Consider the following 15094-nt stretch of genomic DNA (forward strand, 5'->3'; position numbering starts at 1 on the left):
CGACATCCTGTCTAGAGCAGATCCAGTTTTCCACGAGGCCTTGTTTAGCTCTCAGGACTCATAATGTGTCATCTGTGATATACTATATTTCACAGTAGAATGCCTGCAGATTTTATGATACTTCCTTGCTTTGCAAAATTGTGTTGCGACCATTATGTGAAGCTGTATAAAAGACAGGACTGGAAAAACTGGATGCTATGATTATATGGTGTTAATAAGTATGTTATAAAAATGTTAGTTGCCTACAACTAATGATAGTTGCCTTCTGTAGAGTTGAGGGAAACTTTTTGTTTCTTTTTGGTTCACACCCTGTGATGTTCAGGGGTTACTCCTGTTTCTGCCCTCAGGAATTACTCCTGGTGATACTCAGGGGACCATATGGGATGCCAGGGATTGAATCGGGTTAGTCACGTGCAAGGCAAACACCCTTACAAGGCAAACTTACTTGTTTTTGGTACTGTCGCTCCAGCCCCTGATCTTTCTAGTTGTTGCACTTTATTTATTTTGGCTTCTGATATCTCATTGTTCTGATTTGAATTTCCCTAATCATAAGTAATGATGAGCACTTTTTATTTTATATATGTCTAGTGGCCATTCTTTTTGAGGACGTGTCTGTTCATCTCTTCCCAGTTTTATTCACATTATATGATTTTCAAGAATAATTCTGGTTGCATAATACATTTTTATTTTTCTACTTTGTGAAAGAGGAAGCCAAGTTTCACAGAAAATAAGCAGAAAATCTCTTAAACATGGGTTAATATCTCAATATCTAGCAGAGCAGGAAAGCATCAACCAAGGGAATGTTAAGAGCATAGGAACAGAAATGAGGATTGTTCTTTACAGGCTCATCAGTAGACTAAACACAGGTAAGGATAAAATCAGTCAACTCAGAGATTAGTGAAAATTATTTGAATGAAACACACAAAAAAGGTGTGAAAATAACTCAGAACATCGTACCAAAAATATGTAGGACAATACAAAATTGTCCTACTTCCCAGAATGGGAAAATAAATGAAGTAAAGGAAACATTTGAAAAAGTAATGATGGGAGAATTTATTAAAAAAAAAAAAAAGAGTCAGTGAAATCCGACAGCACAGCGGTAGGGCATTTGCCTTGCACGCAGCCAGCCCGGCCAAGCCGGGTTTGATTCTTCCACCCCTCTCGGAGAGTCTGGCAAGCTATCGAGGGTATCTCGCCCGCGGCAAAGCCTGGCAAGCTCCCCGTGATGTATTCAATATGCCAAACACAGTAACAACAAGTCTCACAATGGAGATGTTTCTGGGCCCGCTCGTGCAAATCGGTGAACAACGGGAGGACAGTGTTGACAGTTGAAGTCAAAGCACAACTCTTAGAATCTCAGTGAAAGATAAACACAATACATGCATGTGTGTCACACCCTACGTGCTATATGCTCAAACTGTTGAAAACCAAGGATTAATCATCTTGATACCAGACTCGGGAATGGGATGAACATTACACATAGAATAACAATGATTAAGCAGATTATTTATCAGAAACCATGCAGAGGGAAGAAAACAACAATGGAATGACATTTTTTAAATTACTGGGAAAGAAACACTAATAATTCAGAATTCTATACCCAGAAAAAATATTTCTCAGTAATAAAGGCATTTCAGGCAAACAAAACCAACAAGACTTAATAACAGCAGCCATGAATAAATGGAAGATTTGTTACCAATAAAGATAAAATTAGATGAATAAAAGAATTCCATAAATTTCCATAGCCGAATTTAGCTTAGTGGAAGAACTTGTATGTGGGGCTCTGGGTTTAGTACCCAGCACCACACATATACACACACACACACACCATGTAACAAAAATATTTTTTAAACTTTAAAAAGTAGGAAGCCCTAGCCACGGCAGTTAGGCAAGAAAAAAACTTAAAGGGATGAAACTCAAACTATCATTATTTTCAGAAAACAGTATGCCTAGAAAATCCTAAAACCACATCAAAAGTATTGTTTTCATGTTGTTGTTCTTGTTGTATTTCTTTGAGTGGGGGCACATCCGTGGTGCCCTCTGTGCCTGGCTTGGAGTGGGAGTTGCTTTGGGCAGTGTTTGGGACCACAAGTGCAGGGCATTTAACCCAGGCCTCCTATATGCAAAACATGTGCTTCCACTCATTGAGCTCTTTGGTTCCTTTTGTTCCTAAATCATAAGATGATGTGAAGGGAACGGACCTAATGTTTATTGACAGGCTGTATTAATCTCATGTAGACTCTAAGAAAGTAATAAAAGTCACATTTAAAAATGACTTTGCAAACATTTTACTTTTGCTGGTCCTTCATGTATTTTAATGGAAAGAAGGAGAGAGGGTTAAATTCAGTTGCCACTTGGTTAAATCTGTTAAGGGATCATTTAAAGTTTTCAACTGTTGAGCTTCCCAAGTCACTTGAGAAATTTCATGGCTCATAAAGCTTCTCAGTCTCTTTCACTGTGCCTATAGGTTTTTAAGTTAGCGAGTTGACTTCTGAATTTTGTAATGTGAGAAGAAGCTAATGGAAGTTTTTGTTCTTTACCGACTAGTTCCAGTAAATAATATATCCTCATCAGATTTGATGTTGTGATCGTAGGCCTGGATTCAAATCCTGGTTGCACATTCATGAAACCCTGGCCAGATTATTTCGTCTCTGACCTTGAGTTTTCTCATCTGTGAAATAGATAAATCTATATTAAGAGCTCTTTGGAAGATAGAGGATGTAATGTGTAGAGTTTTGAATGTGGTGTCTTGCTCATAGTAATCAGTAACTAACATTAATTCACTGATCACTGTCCTCCCATTGTTCATCAGTTTGCTTAAGTGGGCCCAGTAACGTCTCCAATTTGAGATTTTTTGTTACTGTGTTCTGGCATATTGAATACGTCACAGGTAGCTTGCCAGGCTTTGCCGTGGGGGTGAGATACTCTCGGTAGCTTACTGTGCTCTCTGAGAGGGGTGGAGGAATTGGACCTGGCTCGGCCGGGCTGGCTGCGCGCAAGGCAAAATGCCCTACCGCTGTGTTATCGCTCCAGCCCCAAACATTAATTAACGACTAAAATAAAATATGCTGCTCGTAAGTCCGAATTTTAGTCAATGGAAGGGAAAAGGTGAGATTATATTTCTAAACCTTTTAGTAGAGAGGTCTACCCGACAAGAAGAAACTGTTGTATCACTGAGAAGGCTAACTGCAAAGTGAGTTTGATAAATAATAATCACGGTCACGGTCACGGTCACGGTCCTCCCGTTGTTCATCGATTTGCTCGAGCGGGCCTAAGCAAGAATTGAGTTCTCCAACTGGGACATAGCGTAGTGGTTAGGGTAAATACCTGGAATGCTCCTGATCCAGGTTCCATTTTGGCATTCTCTGGGTGCAGTCCTGTAAACCTGAATGAATATCCCTGGCATTGCAGGGTATGAGCAGCATCACAATATCAGGCCTTGGTGTTGAACTGATGACCGTGGAGCTAAGAATCACCTTTGGGCCCCCTGACATCCTTAGCACTGCTTGGAAGCCTCTCTGCCTGCCCTGGCAATAGACTTCACATTCTTAAGGATCAAAGGCTCCTTTGAATCCCCTTTGAAGTTTAGCTGCCCCTCTCTGAGAATTCTTTATGGGCGTGAGGGTCACCTTGTCTTCCTTTAGTTTCTTCTACTCCATCATTTTTGGGGGAGAGCTTCTCCAGGGGTCGTGAAGGCCTAGGTTCAGCCCCCAGACCCCCCCCCCCCCCCCCGACACACACAAGTACAGTCTTGACATTCCTGTGTTTCTCTTGTCATGTTGTGTGGCTTTGGTGCAGCAGTGCTGGGGTCTACCAGAGCTTTTGCTAGGACTTGCTAGGCAGTAGATGTGGTACTGGGGAATAAACTTGGGGCTTCACACATACAGGATGTGCACCCCAACACTTCGGCCTCTCTACCCAACTCTCTGTTTCTGTTTTTGATATGTAACCCACATCCTTTGTCTCTCCATCTCTCATCCCTAGTGAAAGGTTTTCTCTATGTTTGAGCAGTAGCCCACAGTAAGTTGAACTGATTTGTTTTTGGTTTTGATTTGGGGGCCACACCGAGCGGTGCTCAAGGACTTGAACTGATGCTAAACTGGGTTAGCAGGATGCAAAGCAAGCACCCTAATTCCTGTGCTATCTCTTTCCTGAATTCATTATTGACACATGGAATCTTGATGTTTCTCTAAGAGTGAACTCTTTTTTTTTTAAAAAAAAATTTGCAGGTGAAAATGTAATCATTAACAAATTGAATATTGGTTTGAGGTTAAAAAGTAAAATTCCAAACAACTAAGAACATAGTTGTGTAGATAAATGAACTGCTCAGTGCGAGTGCCTCTGTTACCATACATACTATTTGTTAAGAAAAAAAGATAAAGGGGGCCGAAGCAATAGTACAGTGGGTAGGGTGTTTGCCTTGTATGCGGCTGACCTGGATTTGATCCCTGGCATTCCATATGGTCCCTCGAGGACTGCCAGGAATAATTCCTGAATGCAGAGCCAGGATCATCTCTCATGTGACCAAAAAGCCAAAATAAATAAATTAAGGGTTTTCAAGTAGCTATTGTGCTAGGAATTCACTTAAAGTTAAATTTAATGAACTTCATAGGGGCATCCATATTCTAAATTTGTAAGAAACTTTCATAAAAGTTCAAGATTGAAATTATTTAATACAAACAAACAGTATTTAGACTGTGAGCAACTATCATCCAAAACACAGTCCACAATACAGCTTTCTTATTGGAATAACACAGAGAATCAGATCAAGTTTTTTTTTTGCCATTTTCTTTTTGTCTTGACAACATTTCCCACAGAACTGTACCTGATTATAGGTTTTTAGGGTTGGAAGGAACCTAACAGATACACCAACCTAACAGATACACCATAACTCCTTCCTGTACTTCTAGAGAGAAACAGTTTATCCAGAGTCATGTAGCTAATGATGGTCAGGGAGATATAAGTCCTTTCTCCGTTATGCTGGAGCGTTACATTCCTCTGGAAAAAAGTGCCTACTCACTTCTGGGTTTTAATGCTACACTTTGGGGTATGGTTTTTTCCATGACTAAACTAGTGCTCTTTTGTTTTCTTGTGTGGGTGTCTGTAAGCAAAGCTTGAAGGGTGATAGGCTTTCATTGTTGAACAGTTGGACACTTTGAGGCTTTAAACAAGGAAAGGCTTTTATTTAGCTTATTAAGGGTCAGGAAGAAGTGATTGTAGCTCAGACTTTGTCCTAAGGGAATTTAATAGGAAGATATTTTATTCTCTCTCTCTCTCTTTCTCTCTCTCTCTCTCTCTCTCTCTCTCTCTCTCTCTCTCTCTCTAGGTGGTAGGGAGGAGGAAAGTATTTAAATTTTAATTTTATAATCTGGGATCCGAATGCCCTAAACTTGTGTGAAAATTCTGCAAATAGTTACTTCCCCAGAAAGGAGTCTAGCTTTCATCAGATTGTCAGAGAGAACGAGGCTAAAACTATTGTTTGAGGCTAGAATGGGCCTCACTTGTGTAAGCCTTGGGTTCTACCCCCAGCGCCATAAAAACAACACAACTACAAACCCGCCATTTTAAAGGAAAATGAAGCAAATCTGACTGAGAACTCATTTCCCACTCTTTTGCTTCAAATACTGATTATACTAGAGGGCTCCCTTATCTCTAATTCCCTTCTGCGTGTACTATTTCCTACTGACAAGACTCCCCCGAATAGCTTCCTGGATCTAGTATTGGTAGCCCCTTGAGACTCCAACTTTACTTTTTCAGACCCCTTCCCACAGACTTCCCCAGGCTACCTTCACTTTCCCTTCTGTGCTTTCTCCTTTTGAGAGCTGCCCTGAGTCTCAGGGACTTTTGTTCATCAGGAAGCTCAGGAGTGGTTGTTTCAATTACGTTCTCATTAAAAGAAATCCGTGAGCTGACATAGGAGCTTAAAATTATGTCTATAAGAAGAAAAGGTAATCAGAATTCCAATCAATAATTTGCAAATTAACTTTCTTTTTTACATTTTAATTATTTTAATGTAAAAGACAGCAATGTTCCATATTTCACATAATTAAAAAAGGTTTGAAAACTAATAAGTATGTAATGAAAATAAATTTATTGAAGGATAGCAGTAACTAGAAAATTAATATCCCAAACTATTACTGATGCCTTTTGCATTAACAGCGACATTTACCGAGTAGGTGGAGAAAATACCAAACAAGAATACGGACATTTTTAAAAATACATTTAAAAATATACATTTTGTCCAGTCTTTAACTTTTTGCTAAATATTGTGCATTCCAGAAAGTTTATTCAAGATGGTTATAATTATTTTTAAGTAGAATCCTTCACTGATTTTAAAACAGTCCTCTGCCACAAAAATTACTCCATCTCTTTACAAAACTAAAATTAGCAATGACCCATTGAATCTCGAAATTAAAAAAAATTAACCTAAAAAAATTAGCAGAGAGTATGTAGTGACCAGTACAAGGAAATTAGCATAATCAAAGGGAGATATGTAATTATTTGACATAATCTTGTTTGATTAGATTGGTGCAACTTAGTGTCTGCAAACTGAACTGACTGCAGGGGCCGGGGCAGGTGACAAGAACCACAGTCCTGTTTTCAGATTCTCTGTTTCGCTCAACTTGAAAAGAGCAAAAGAACTCACACTAAAACCGGCAGATACACTCACTATATAGTGATTAGTTCTCTCTCTCTCTCTCTCTCTCTCTCTCTCTCTCTCTCTCTCTCCTCAGTGAAACAAGAGTGTGCACTTTCTGGAAGTTCTCATCATTGAGGACAGTACAGACAGGAGGGGCACCTCCGTTATCTCTCAGTTGTTCCAATAAATAAAAACACAGTGACCAATAAAGAGGGGGCACTGGTGCTGGGAAATGTACACTGGTGGAGCGATGGGTGTTGGAATACTGCATGATTGAAATCCAATCATGAGCAGCTTTGTAATGGTCCAACTCACAGTGATTCAGTAAAAAAGATTTAAAATAAAAAAAAGAAGAGAGGAGGCAGCACCAGAAGCCTTGGACATGGTCTCCACATGCTAGTACCCAAATGACCTAATTGGTTACTCAGAGGCACAAAAGAAGTAGCTCGTTTTTGACTTAACTTTTTAATTCTGGTCCAGATAAGAGCTTGTCTGGGGTCACAGTCCCCTGCCCTATGGGCAAGCAGTGGATCTCAGCAGGTCTGTACTTTGGACAGCAGACCTAACTCTGGCGCACTTGCCTTAGTGAGGTTCTAAATTTCCTTGAATTTCGGGTAATCTTTATCAGCCACCAGCTGCAGCAGAACAGCCTTGCTTACTGTGATGATCCCAGTTCGAGCAAAACGCTCAAGAGCAAACATCCAATCCCTCATGCTTCTCGAATAGGCGGCATCAACAACAGTGTGAACCTCGGTACCCCGGCCTTCAAGCTCAAGGGCCATTTGTTGGATGTGCACATGAGTTTCTACTCCAAATAACACTTTGGACTCCGGGAATTTCTGCTTCTCATGCTTCTGCTTCTGGCAGCACTGTTGGAAAATTTGGTCTTGGGAAGTACTAACTTTACACCTGTTAAATCAATTTCTTGAGCATTGTTTCCAAGACCTTTAGGGTACTGTTGTGTGACAGTAACTGGAAATCCTAAAATCCAGGTCCCTTGTAACAATCTTTTTTTTTTTTGCTTTTTGGGTCACACCCAGCGATGCTCAGGGGTTCCTCCTAGCTCTGCACTCAGGAGTCACTCCTGGTGGTGCTTGGGGGACTATATGGGATGCTGGGTATCGAACCCGGTTGGCTGCGTGCAAGGCAAATGCCCTACCAGCTGTGCTATCGCTCCAGCCCCCTTTGTAACAATCTTTGTCCCACACTAATATCTCCAAAATAATGGCCGGTTGAAACCTTTCCATATCACAGTAAAATAAAAACAACCCACAGTGCTGGAAGGTGTAAGATTTTGCAGTGCTTGCTCACCGCGAAGCCCTTGGGTAGGTCCATGTGCTGGCCTCACTCCTTGGTAAAGGAAGAGTTGGACTATGAATTTGCCATGCATGTCTATCTGATCAGCCCTAGAGGCTGAGGAATTTTGGGATGAGCAGCTTATAGTTGGCAGTGCTGAGATGGAGAAGCAGAAGAACACGAGTACTGCACACACAGTGTCCCCAAGCTCCTTCTAGGCCAAGGCACTCTTACTCCCCGTCATTGCCCCACTGCCGGCTCCCAGAGGTGCATGTGAACTTTCAGATGCCCCGATTTCTCAGGGGAATCTTGGAATTGGATCCAGAATGCTTTACATTTTGGAGAAACGGAATGAAAAATTCAAGAGTGCTGGTTTAGGTATTGCCCACAGCTGTTTGTAAAAAACGTTTTAATTTCTGCCCTGTGCCCTGGATTTGGTAGACTTAGAAGAATATTCCAGAATAGGAATTCAGTTTAATGAATATAGAAGAGAACATAGAGGAACCCTGAGCCATAGTGCAATGGATAAGGTATTTGCCTTGTGGCTGACCTGGGTTCAATTCTCAGCATCCCATCTGCTTCCCTGAGCCATGCCAGGAGTGATCCCTGAGTGCAGAACTAGTGATAAACTCTGAGAACTGTTGGATGTAGTCCCCAAACCCCAAACCAAAAAACAAAGAGTCACCACCACCACCACCAACAAAAAAATCTAAAACACATTCTACAGTTTTAAAGTCTAGCATTGTGCACACAAAGAAAATGCTACCACTATAACTGGAGTTGGAAGAAATCTTTCATTCATTTACAACCTTAACTGAATTCATTCATGACCCCTTGAGCATAATGTTTGTAATGCGAAGGGGGTTGGGGAGTGACCACTGTTTCTTTTCTGCAAAGCTCACAATCTTCTTGGGATATAGTTCAACAAATAACAGTTAAGCCTGCTAAGTAATAAGGATATCAAACAAGCATCAGAATAAGAACTCTGTCTAGCCAGGATTAGGGTGGAAGAAAAAACTTTACAGAGGTGACATTTGGGTTGCATCTTAAAGGCTTCATAGAAACTTGTCGTGTAACATTGGGGTCATGTAAATGGTGTGCTTGGGTTTTCATAATTTTAACGTTTACTATTTTCTTTCTTTTTTTCCCCTCCTTTTGTTCTTTGAGCCACATCTGGCCATGCTTGGGACTTACTCCTGATTCTGTGCTCAGGGATCATTCCTAAAGGTGCTTGGGGTACTCTATGGAATACTGGGACTCGAACGTGGGTGTTCTGCTTGCAAGGCAAGCACCCTACCCACTGTACTCCCTCTCCAGCACAAATATTTACATTTCCTTATTTTGTGTTTTCACGTAGAGCTCCAAACGAGAATGGAAGCCTCTGGAAGACCGCAGCTGCACAGACATACCATGGTTGCTGCTTTTTATACTTTTCTGCATTGGGATGGTAAGAAAACTCTTTTGTATGATCAGAACCTGAAGTCAGGATCCAAAGGACCCATAGGCAGTTGGTTTAGAAGAGGGTGGTGGGGAGCTTATTCTTTATTTTTAACCTTCCTCAATTGAGGAAAACTGCAAGATATATTGAAGCAGTTTTTTTTTTTTTACTTCCCTTACAATGTGGTGGTTTTAGTAACGTAACTCATTTTATTTTTTGTTGGTTTCTTTTTTTTTTTTGGTCTTCATTAAAAACCGAGGCCAAAATAAAGGGAACAGTCGAACTCCATCACTTTGACTAGAGTATTTTAGGAATTCAGATCACTGACAGAAATTTCCGTGAACTGTGATCTTGAAGGGGTGGTGATTAGAGCACTGGTTGTGGAATCCAGAGTCCTAATTAGAGGGACTGAAGAGATGGCACAATAGATTGGGGAGCATGTTTTATATATAGGATGCCCAGCTTTAATCTCAGGTACCAAATGGTCCACTAAGTACTACCAGGAGTGACTCCTGAGCACTGGACTGGGAGTAACCCTTGAGCACCATGAAATGTGACCTAAAAAAAGCAAAGAAATTAAATGGAGGAAAAAGTTTTTGAGCCAGTGATGCCAATCTGCTGGTGACCTTTGTAGAAGTCAGTTTTTCTCCTGGAGGTGGTGTTCTTTTGTCTAAAATTAGAGGTTAGCTAGATGCCCTGTATGATGCTTTCAGTCCTGCCTTATTTTTTTTTTAAGTTCTCTCATGGAGAGGCTTGCTCAATTGTAGTTGCTCACAGCTGCTGCTTCTGCTGCCTCACCAGATTCTGGGCTGCTCGCTGTGTCTGCTGGAGTGAGTCACTTGGCTCGGTTGGAGAGCAAGGGCACAGGGAAGTGGCTGGAGGAGAGTCCCCGGTCAGTGTTGGGAGTGGGCGCTGCCTCTTCACACCCCTTTCCTGCTTGGGTTCCAACCTGAGCTTTGGAGAGCCACTGGCAGTGTGCTGGGCTGACGAAACAGATGGAAAACTGTTTTTTGAGAATTGATGTTTAGCATTAGGAAGAACTTGGAAATCTTCATCCAGTTCAGATTCAGTGCCAGTGATCATCCCAAGGCTACACTGATGATACATGGTACAGGACTGGGAACCAAGTCGATCCCTGACTCTGGACATGAATGCTTGTCTCATGCTGCCCTGGTTCTTCCTCCAGGGCACTGTGTCAGCCACATTTTCTCTCTCTCTCTCTCTCTCTCTCTCTCTCTCTCTCTCTCTCTCCTCTCTCTCTCTCTCTCTCTCTCTCTCTCTCTCTCTCTCTCTCTCTCTCTCTCTCTCTCTCTCCCCTTAGTTACTGCAGCTCAAAGCTCAGCAGTGTCACTTCATGAATCCCCTTTGCCCCAGATCTCTTAAGGAGGGACACCTTAGAAAAATCTTACTCTGGGGTTTGTCTTCAGCTGTGTATGGCACTCATGCCTGTTGAGACTCACAGAACAACCTTCCCTACTTGTGGTTTATTGGTGTAATTTTAAGTACAAAGTCTATCCAGAACTAAGGAAGAGGAAGCAGTAAATGTTAATGAGATAATAAACCCAGTAAAATGTTAAGGAACTTAAAGTTAGTTTGAAGATAATAAAGGTCCTGGGAGGTCTCTAACAGGCTGCCCTGTGACTCAGCCCTAGAACCCATGCTTTGTTCGGATGAGGTCTGGGCCCTGATGGCTGGCATTGCAAAAAGGAAAATAAAGATAATAGACATCTTAGTTTCCACAGACCTGGCATAGTTAGAAAACGTCAAAATATCAAGTTCATAACTTAATAGTTCTAAGTTACTATTAGGAGTCTACATATTTTTATGGAATCGCCTTTTTTTTTGTGAGGCAAGATAATTTTTATTGAAACTTATTTAGAAAGAGGTTAGGGGAGGGATATGGAGGACTGTGTGTTCAAGGAAGAACACAGACTTCTCCAGAGTGGAAAATGGTAAGCAAAGATACATAGAGATAAGCAAGCGAGATATGTGTTCAAGGAAGAACATATACTTGAAGACCACACCCGGAACTGCTTTTTAAATGTGCACAAGGCATGCACAAAAAATTCTTTGTTGAAAGAACTAGTCCATAACCTCTCTCCACGTGGTGAATTTAACCCTGGGATAAATAATAACTGACTTTTCAAAATTGTGTTTATAAAAATATGTACCTGCTACCTGAGGTGCATTGACTTTCTGTGCTAAAATAGCTCAGGAAGTCACTGTCATGAATGTTAATAGACTGATTTGGGAGTGAGAAGAGTAAGGTGCTATTTGTTTACTGCAATGTCTCAATGCAATGGTAATTAATGTTGATTTCAGAGCGATGATAATTAAGACCCACTGTGTGTACTTTCAGATGCAGGCATGGTGTTATTTATTTTGGAATGATTCTTTTAGAGGATTGCCTTCATGGAGTTAACATTAAATTCTTACTCTTAGAAACTACAAAAATTTCAGTTTTGTTGCCCACCTTTGGGGCACCAAGGTAGATCAAAGAATTTTTTGTCTTCTGAATATGGTTTTGTATTTTTTTGAAAAATTCTTCGCCTTCCATTGGGATTCATTTTTCTATAATACTTTTAAGAGATAAAAAATATTTTTTGAGCACTACCCTTTACTCTGTGCTTTCATCTACATGTTTATCTTGTTAAATTTTTTTCAGTTACCCGAGGAGAGAGGTTTCATCTTCAGCTTGTAGACTAGGTGTATAAAAATGCTAAGTTTTTCTAAGACTACCACTGGTATTACAGAGACTACAGCTGGCAACGTTAAAAGAGAATTTAAACTCTCTGCTTATATTCTTTCTAACTGTTGGTTCATTGCCTGCTTCCTTTTTGCTCGTTTTATTATGTTTTGGGCGCTATACCCAGTGGTGCTTGGGGGTTGCTCCCACAGTGCTCAGGGGACCATGTGGTGATGGAGATCAAACCAGGACCTCTCACATGTAAAGGATTCACTTAACCTCTTGAGCTATCACAGCAGCCCCATCTGCTTCTGTTAGTCTTTTTTCCTTAGGCTTCTCGCAATTTCATATATGTTCAAATAATATCTTTATTTACTTTTCCCGTTTTCAGTTCTTTGTCCACTTCCTGATAACTATAGAAGATCTCGTCATACTGACTCACATTTACCATTACATCTTGTTGTTTTGTTTTGGGGCCTCACCTGGCAGGGGTCAGGGACTACTCAGTGTATTGCTGGCGGGTTGGTCCGTATGCTACTCAGAGCACCATGCAGTAACAGTCATTAAAGCTGGCCTCCTGCGCACAAAATGTGCACTCAGCCCCTTGAGGCATCTCACCATATCTAAATCTTCTTAAAGAATTTGTATATGTTCATCTTTTGATGAATATTTGCGGTTCTCTTGCAGTTCCTCCCTTAGCTTCAAGGTTTTCCCTGCACATAGGGTATTTTACGAAATAAATGGCTATCAGCTTTCTCAAAGTCACCATGTTTTCTCTACATGTAAACTTTGATCAGGATTTTGAAATTCGAGAGACTATATCTACCCTGCACTGAAAAGATACATATAGAACTGTACTTCTAAATCTCTGGTTTTCAGAGTCAGCAAGTAGTTCTCAGCCTATTTGCAAATGAAAACCAGCTGGCATCTCTTAAAAAAGTACTTGTTCCGTGGTCCTGCTCACAGTCTAATTTAATCATTGTGATTTTAATGTTCAACCCGGGTTGATTCCTACTGTTGTCCACACTCATAAACCACTGATAACTTTTAAGCAAGAAATGAAATAACTTGACTTAGAAAGAAGGTCCTGGTAGGTAATGTTAACTGTGGCTTATTAAGGCAGTGTACTGACTAAGAGATTTCCAGCACCCCAGTTTTGAGGTTCAAGAATGGGATGAATAAGCAAAGTGCTACTTCCTTAGTAGCAGAGCAGTCCCCTGATTATGACTAATACAGCACCCTTGGTAAATGTGACTTGTGGAATTTGGGGACATGTGGGCTAAGGGTCCTTCCAGTTGCATGTGGTCTGGCTGAATTCTGCTTCAGGGAGAGGGGCATGTGAGAAGGGGAAAGAGCAAGGAATCGAGGAGAAGCAGAATGAAGGAAGGAGAGAAGAGACCTCTCCACCTGCGACAGATCTATCCAGAAACCAGGGTGGTGGGGCCGGGCGGGGGGGCGGAGGACAAAGACAGGACAGACTCCCCACCAGGTCAGTACTCCTGTTGGAGCTGACCCTAACAGGGGTCGTTGCCAGGGAAAATAGAGACCTGAAGCTCAGTCCTGAGCATCGTTGTCACTTCCTGCAGACTCGGTCCCATTCCCTGTGCTTGACACAGAAACTCCTTTCTTTTTTCACAGCTGCTCAGTGAAGTAGATACTGTGGTGTTCATCATTCTCATTTTATAGAGAGGGACAGAAAAGTGCTGAGAGATGTGAAATAGCTTGTTTAGATGACGTAGGGCAGCACTGAACCCAGGAGAGAAGATGAGGCTTCAACAGGTCTTCTCCTGTTTATTGCCTGGAATTAGGACGACAGAAAAAGTTTTTTGTTTTTTTTTCGGGGAGGGGTGTTTGTGTTTGGTTCTTGGGCTACACTCAGCAGTGCTCAGGGCTTAGTCCTGGCTCACAGGATTATATATGGCGCTGGCGGGGATCAGAGAGGGGTTAACCACGTGTGAAGCAAGCACCCTACCCGCTATCCTAGCTCTTTCCCGTTGAACCTCTTAGCCCCCCTCCCTCCAGACCTTACATTAAAAGATTTCCGTAACCCTACCTGCCAGTTGAAAAAAAAAAGTGATCAAAACTTGATGCTCTGAGCAAATAGTTCCATGTTGCATGTGCTCGACTGCAGCTGGGAAGCTTCTGGATAAGCAGGAGCTTAGGGAGAAGATACAGAAGCCTGCTGGAACATGGTATCTCCTCTGAGCAGCCCAGCACACAGTGATCCTGCGGTGGAGATAGCATGTGTGCAGGAAGAGAAACGGCTTGGAAAAATGTGGAACGGGGACATGTAGAATGGGTAGGTGAGGATAAGAAGCTAGGAAAGCAGGGGTGGTATTTTGGGGAATGAGCCTGCCTAGGAGACATGATCCTAGAGTGTTTTCTTTCAGACTGCTTTCAAGGACTTCTTACAATTTTATAGCATTAGTCTAGTTCCCAGAGCTTCGTGTTTCTACCTCATTAGCTATTGTGGAGCAGGCAGCACGGACTGAAAGGCTCACCGCAGTGCGTAGTCACCTGTGTGACGATCTGTGCTTTGCCAGAATTATAGACCAGGAAGAACAGCATGGGAAAATGACTTGAAGTTTCTCAGAGCCAAATGGCTCGGCTTTCTGCTCAATCTTTTGGATTTTTCTCACCCTTTCTAAAAATTGGAGCAAACCATATATAACAGTTTTTTTTTTCTTAAACTATTTTTAAGGATAAAAATCATTTAAGGAGCTGGATAGTGCAGAGTAAGGTGCTTGCTTTCCTTGCATGCTGCCCACCCTGGTTCCATCGTAGAACCCCTTAAGTGGCCCTCGTGGTCCTGTAAGCACCACCAGGAATGATCACTGGAGCATCATCAGGTATGGTCCAAAACCAAAACAAATCACTTAGCTTTTAGTCTGCTCTTAGTTTTGGGATTCTTGGTCACTATATTTGTCCAAATGTATTTCTTTGTGCAAGCGTACTTTGAACCAAATTATACTTTTAAGGAACCTCTCCATAGAATTATAGCTTTCAGAAGAGATAAAAAGTTTAGCAATTAATC

General features: G+C 41.5%; 1 protein-coding gene and 1 pseudogene across 1 annotated transcript in view; one reads left to right on the forward strand and one right to left on the reverse strand.

Annotated features, from left to right (window-relative positions):
* SLC44A1 (solute carrier family 44 member 1) overlaps nucleotides 1–15094 on the forward strand; it is a 159888-nt gene that overhangs the window by 50676 nt on the left and 94118 nt on the right. The window contains exon 2 of the mRNA XM_056117351.1: nucleotides 9294–9383. Coding sequence (XP_055973326.1) covers nucleotides 9294–9383 — 90 coding nt within the window. The remainder of the gene's footprint in view (nucleotides 1–9293; nucleotides 9384–15094) is intronic.
* Nucleotides 7174–8970, reverse strand: LOC130026548 (isochorismatase domain-containing protein 1-like; annotated as a pseudogene).

Source organism: Sorex fumeus, unplaced genomic scaffold (genome assembly GCF_029834395.1).
Source record: "Sorex fumeus unplaced genomic scaffold, SorFum_2.1 ptg000034l, whole genome shotgun sequence".
Taxonomy (NCBI): domain Eukaryota; kingdom Metazoa; phylum Chordata; class Mammalia; order Eulipotyphla; family Soricidae; genus Sorex; species Sorex fumeus.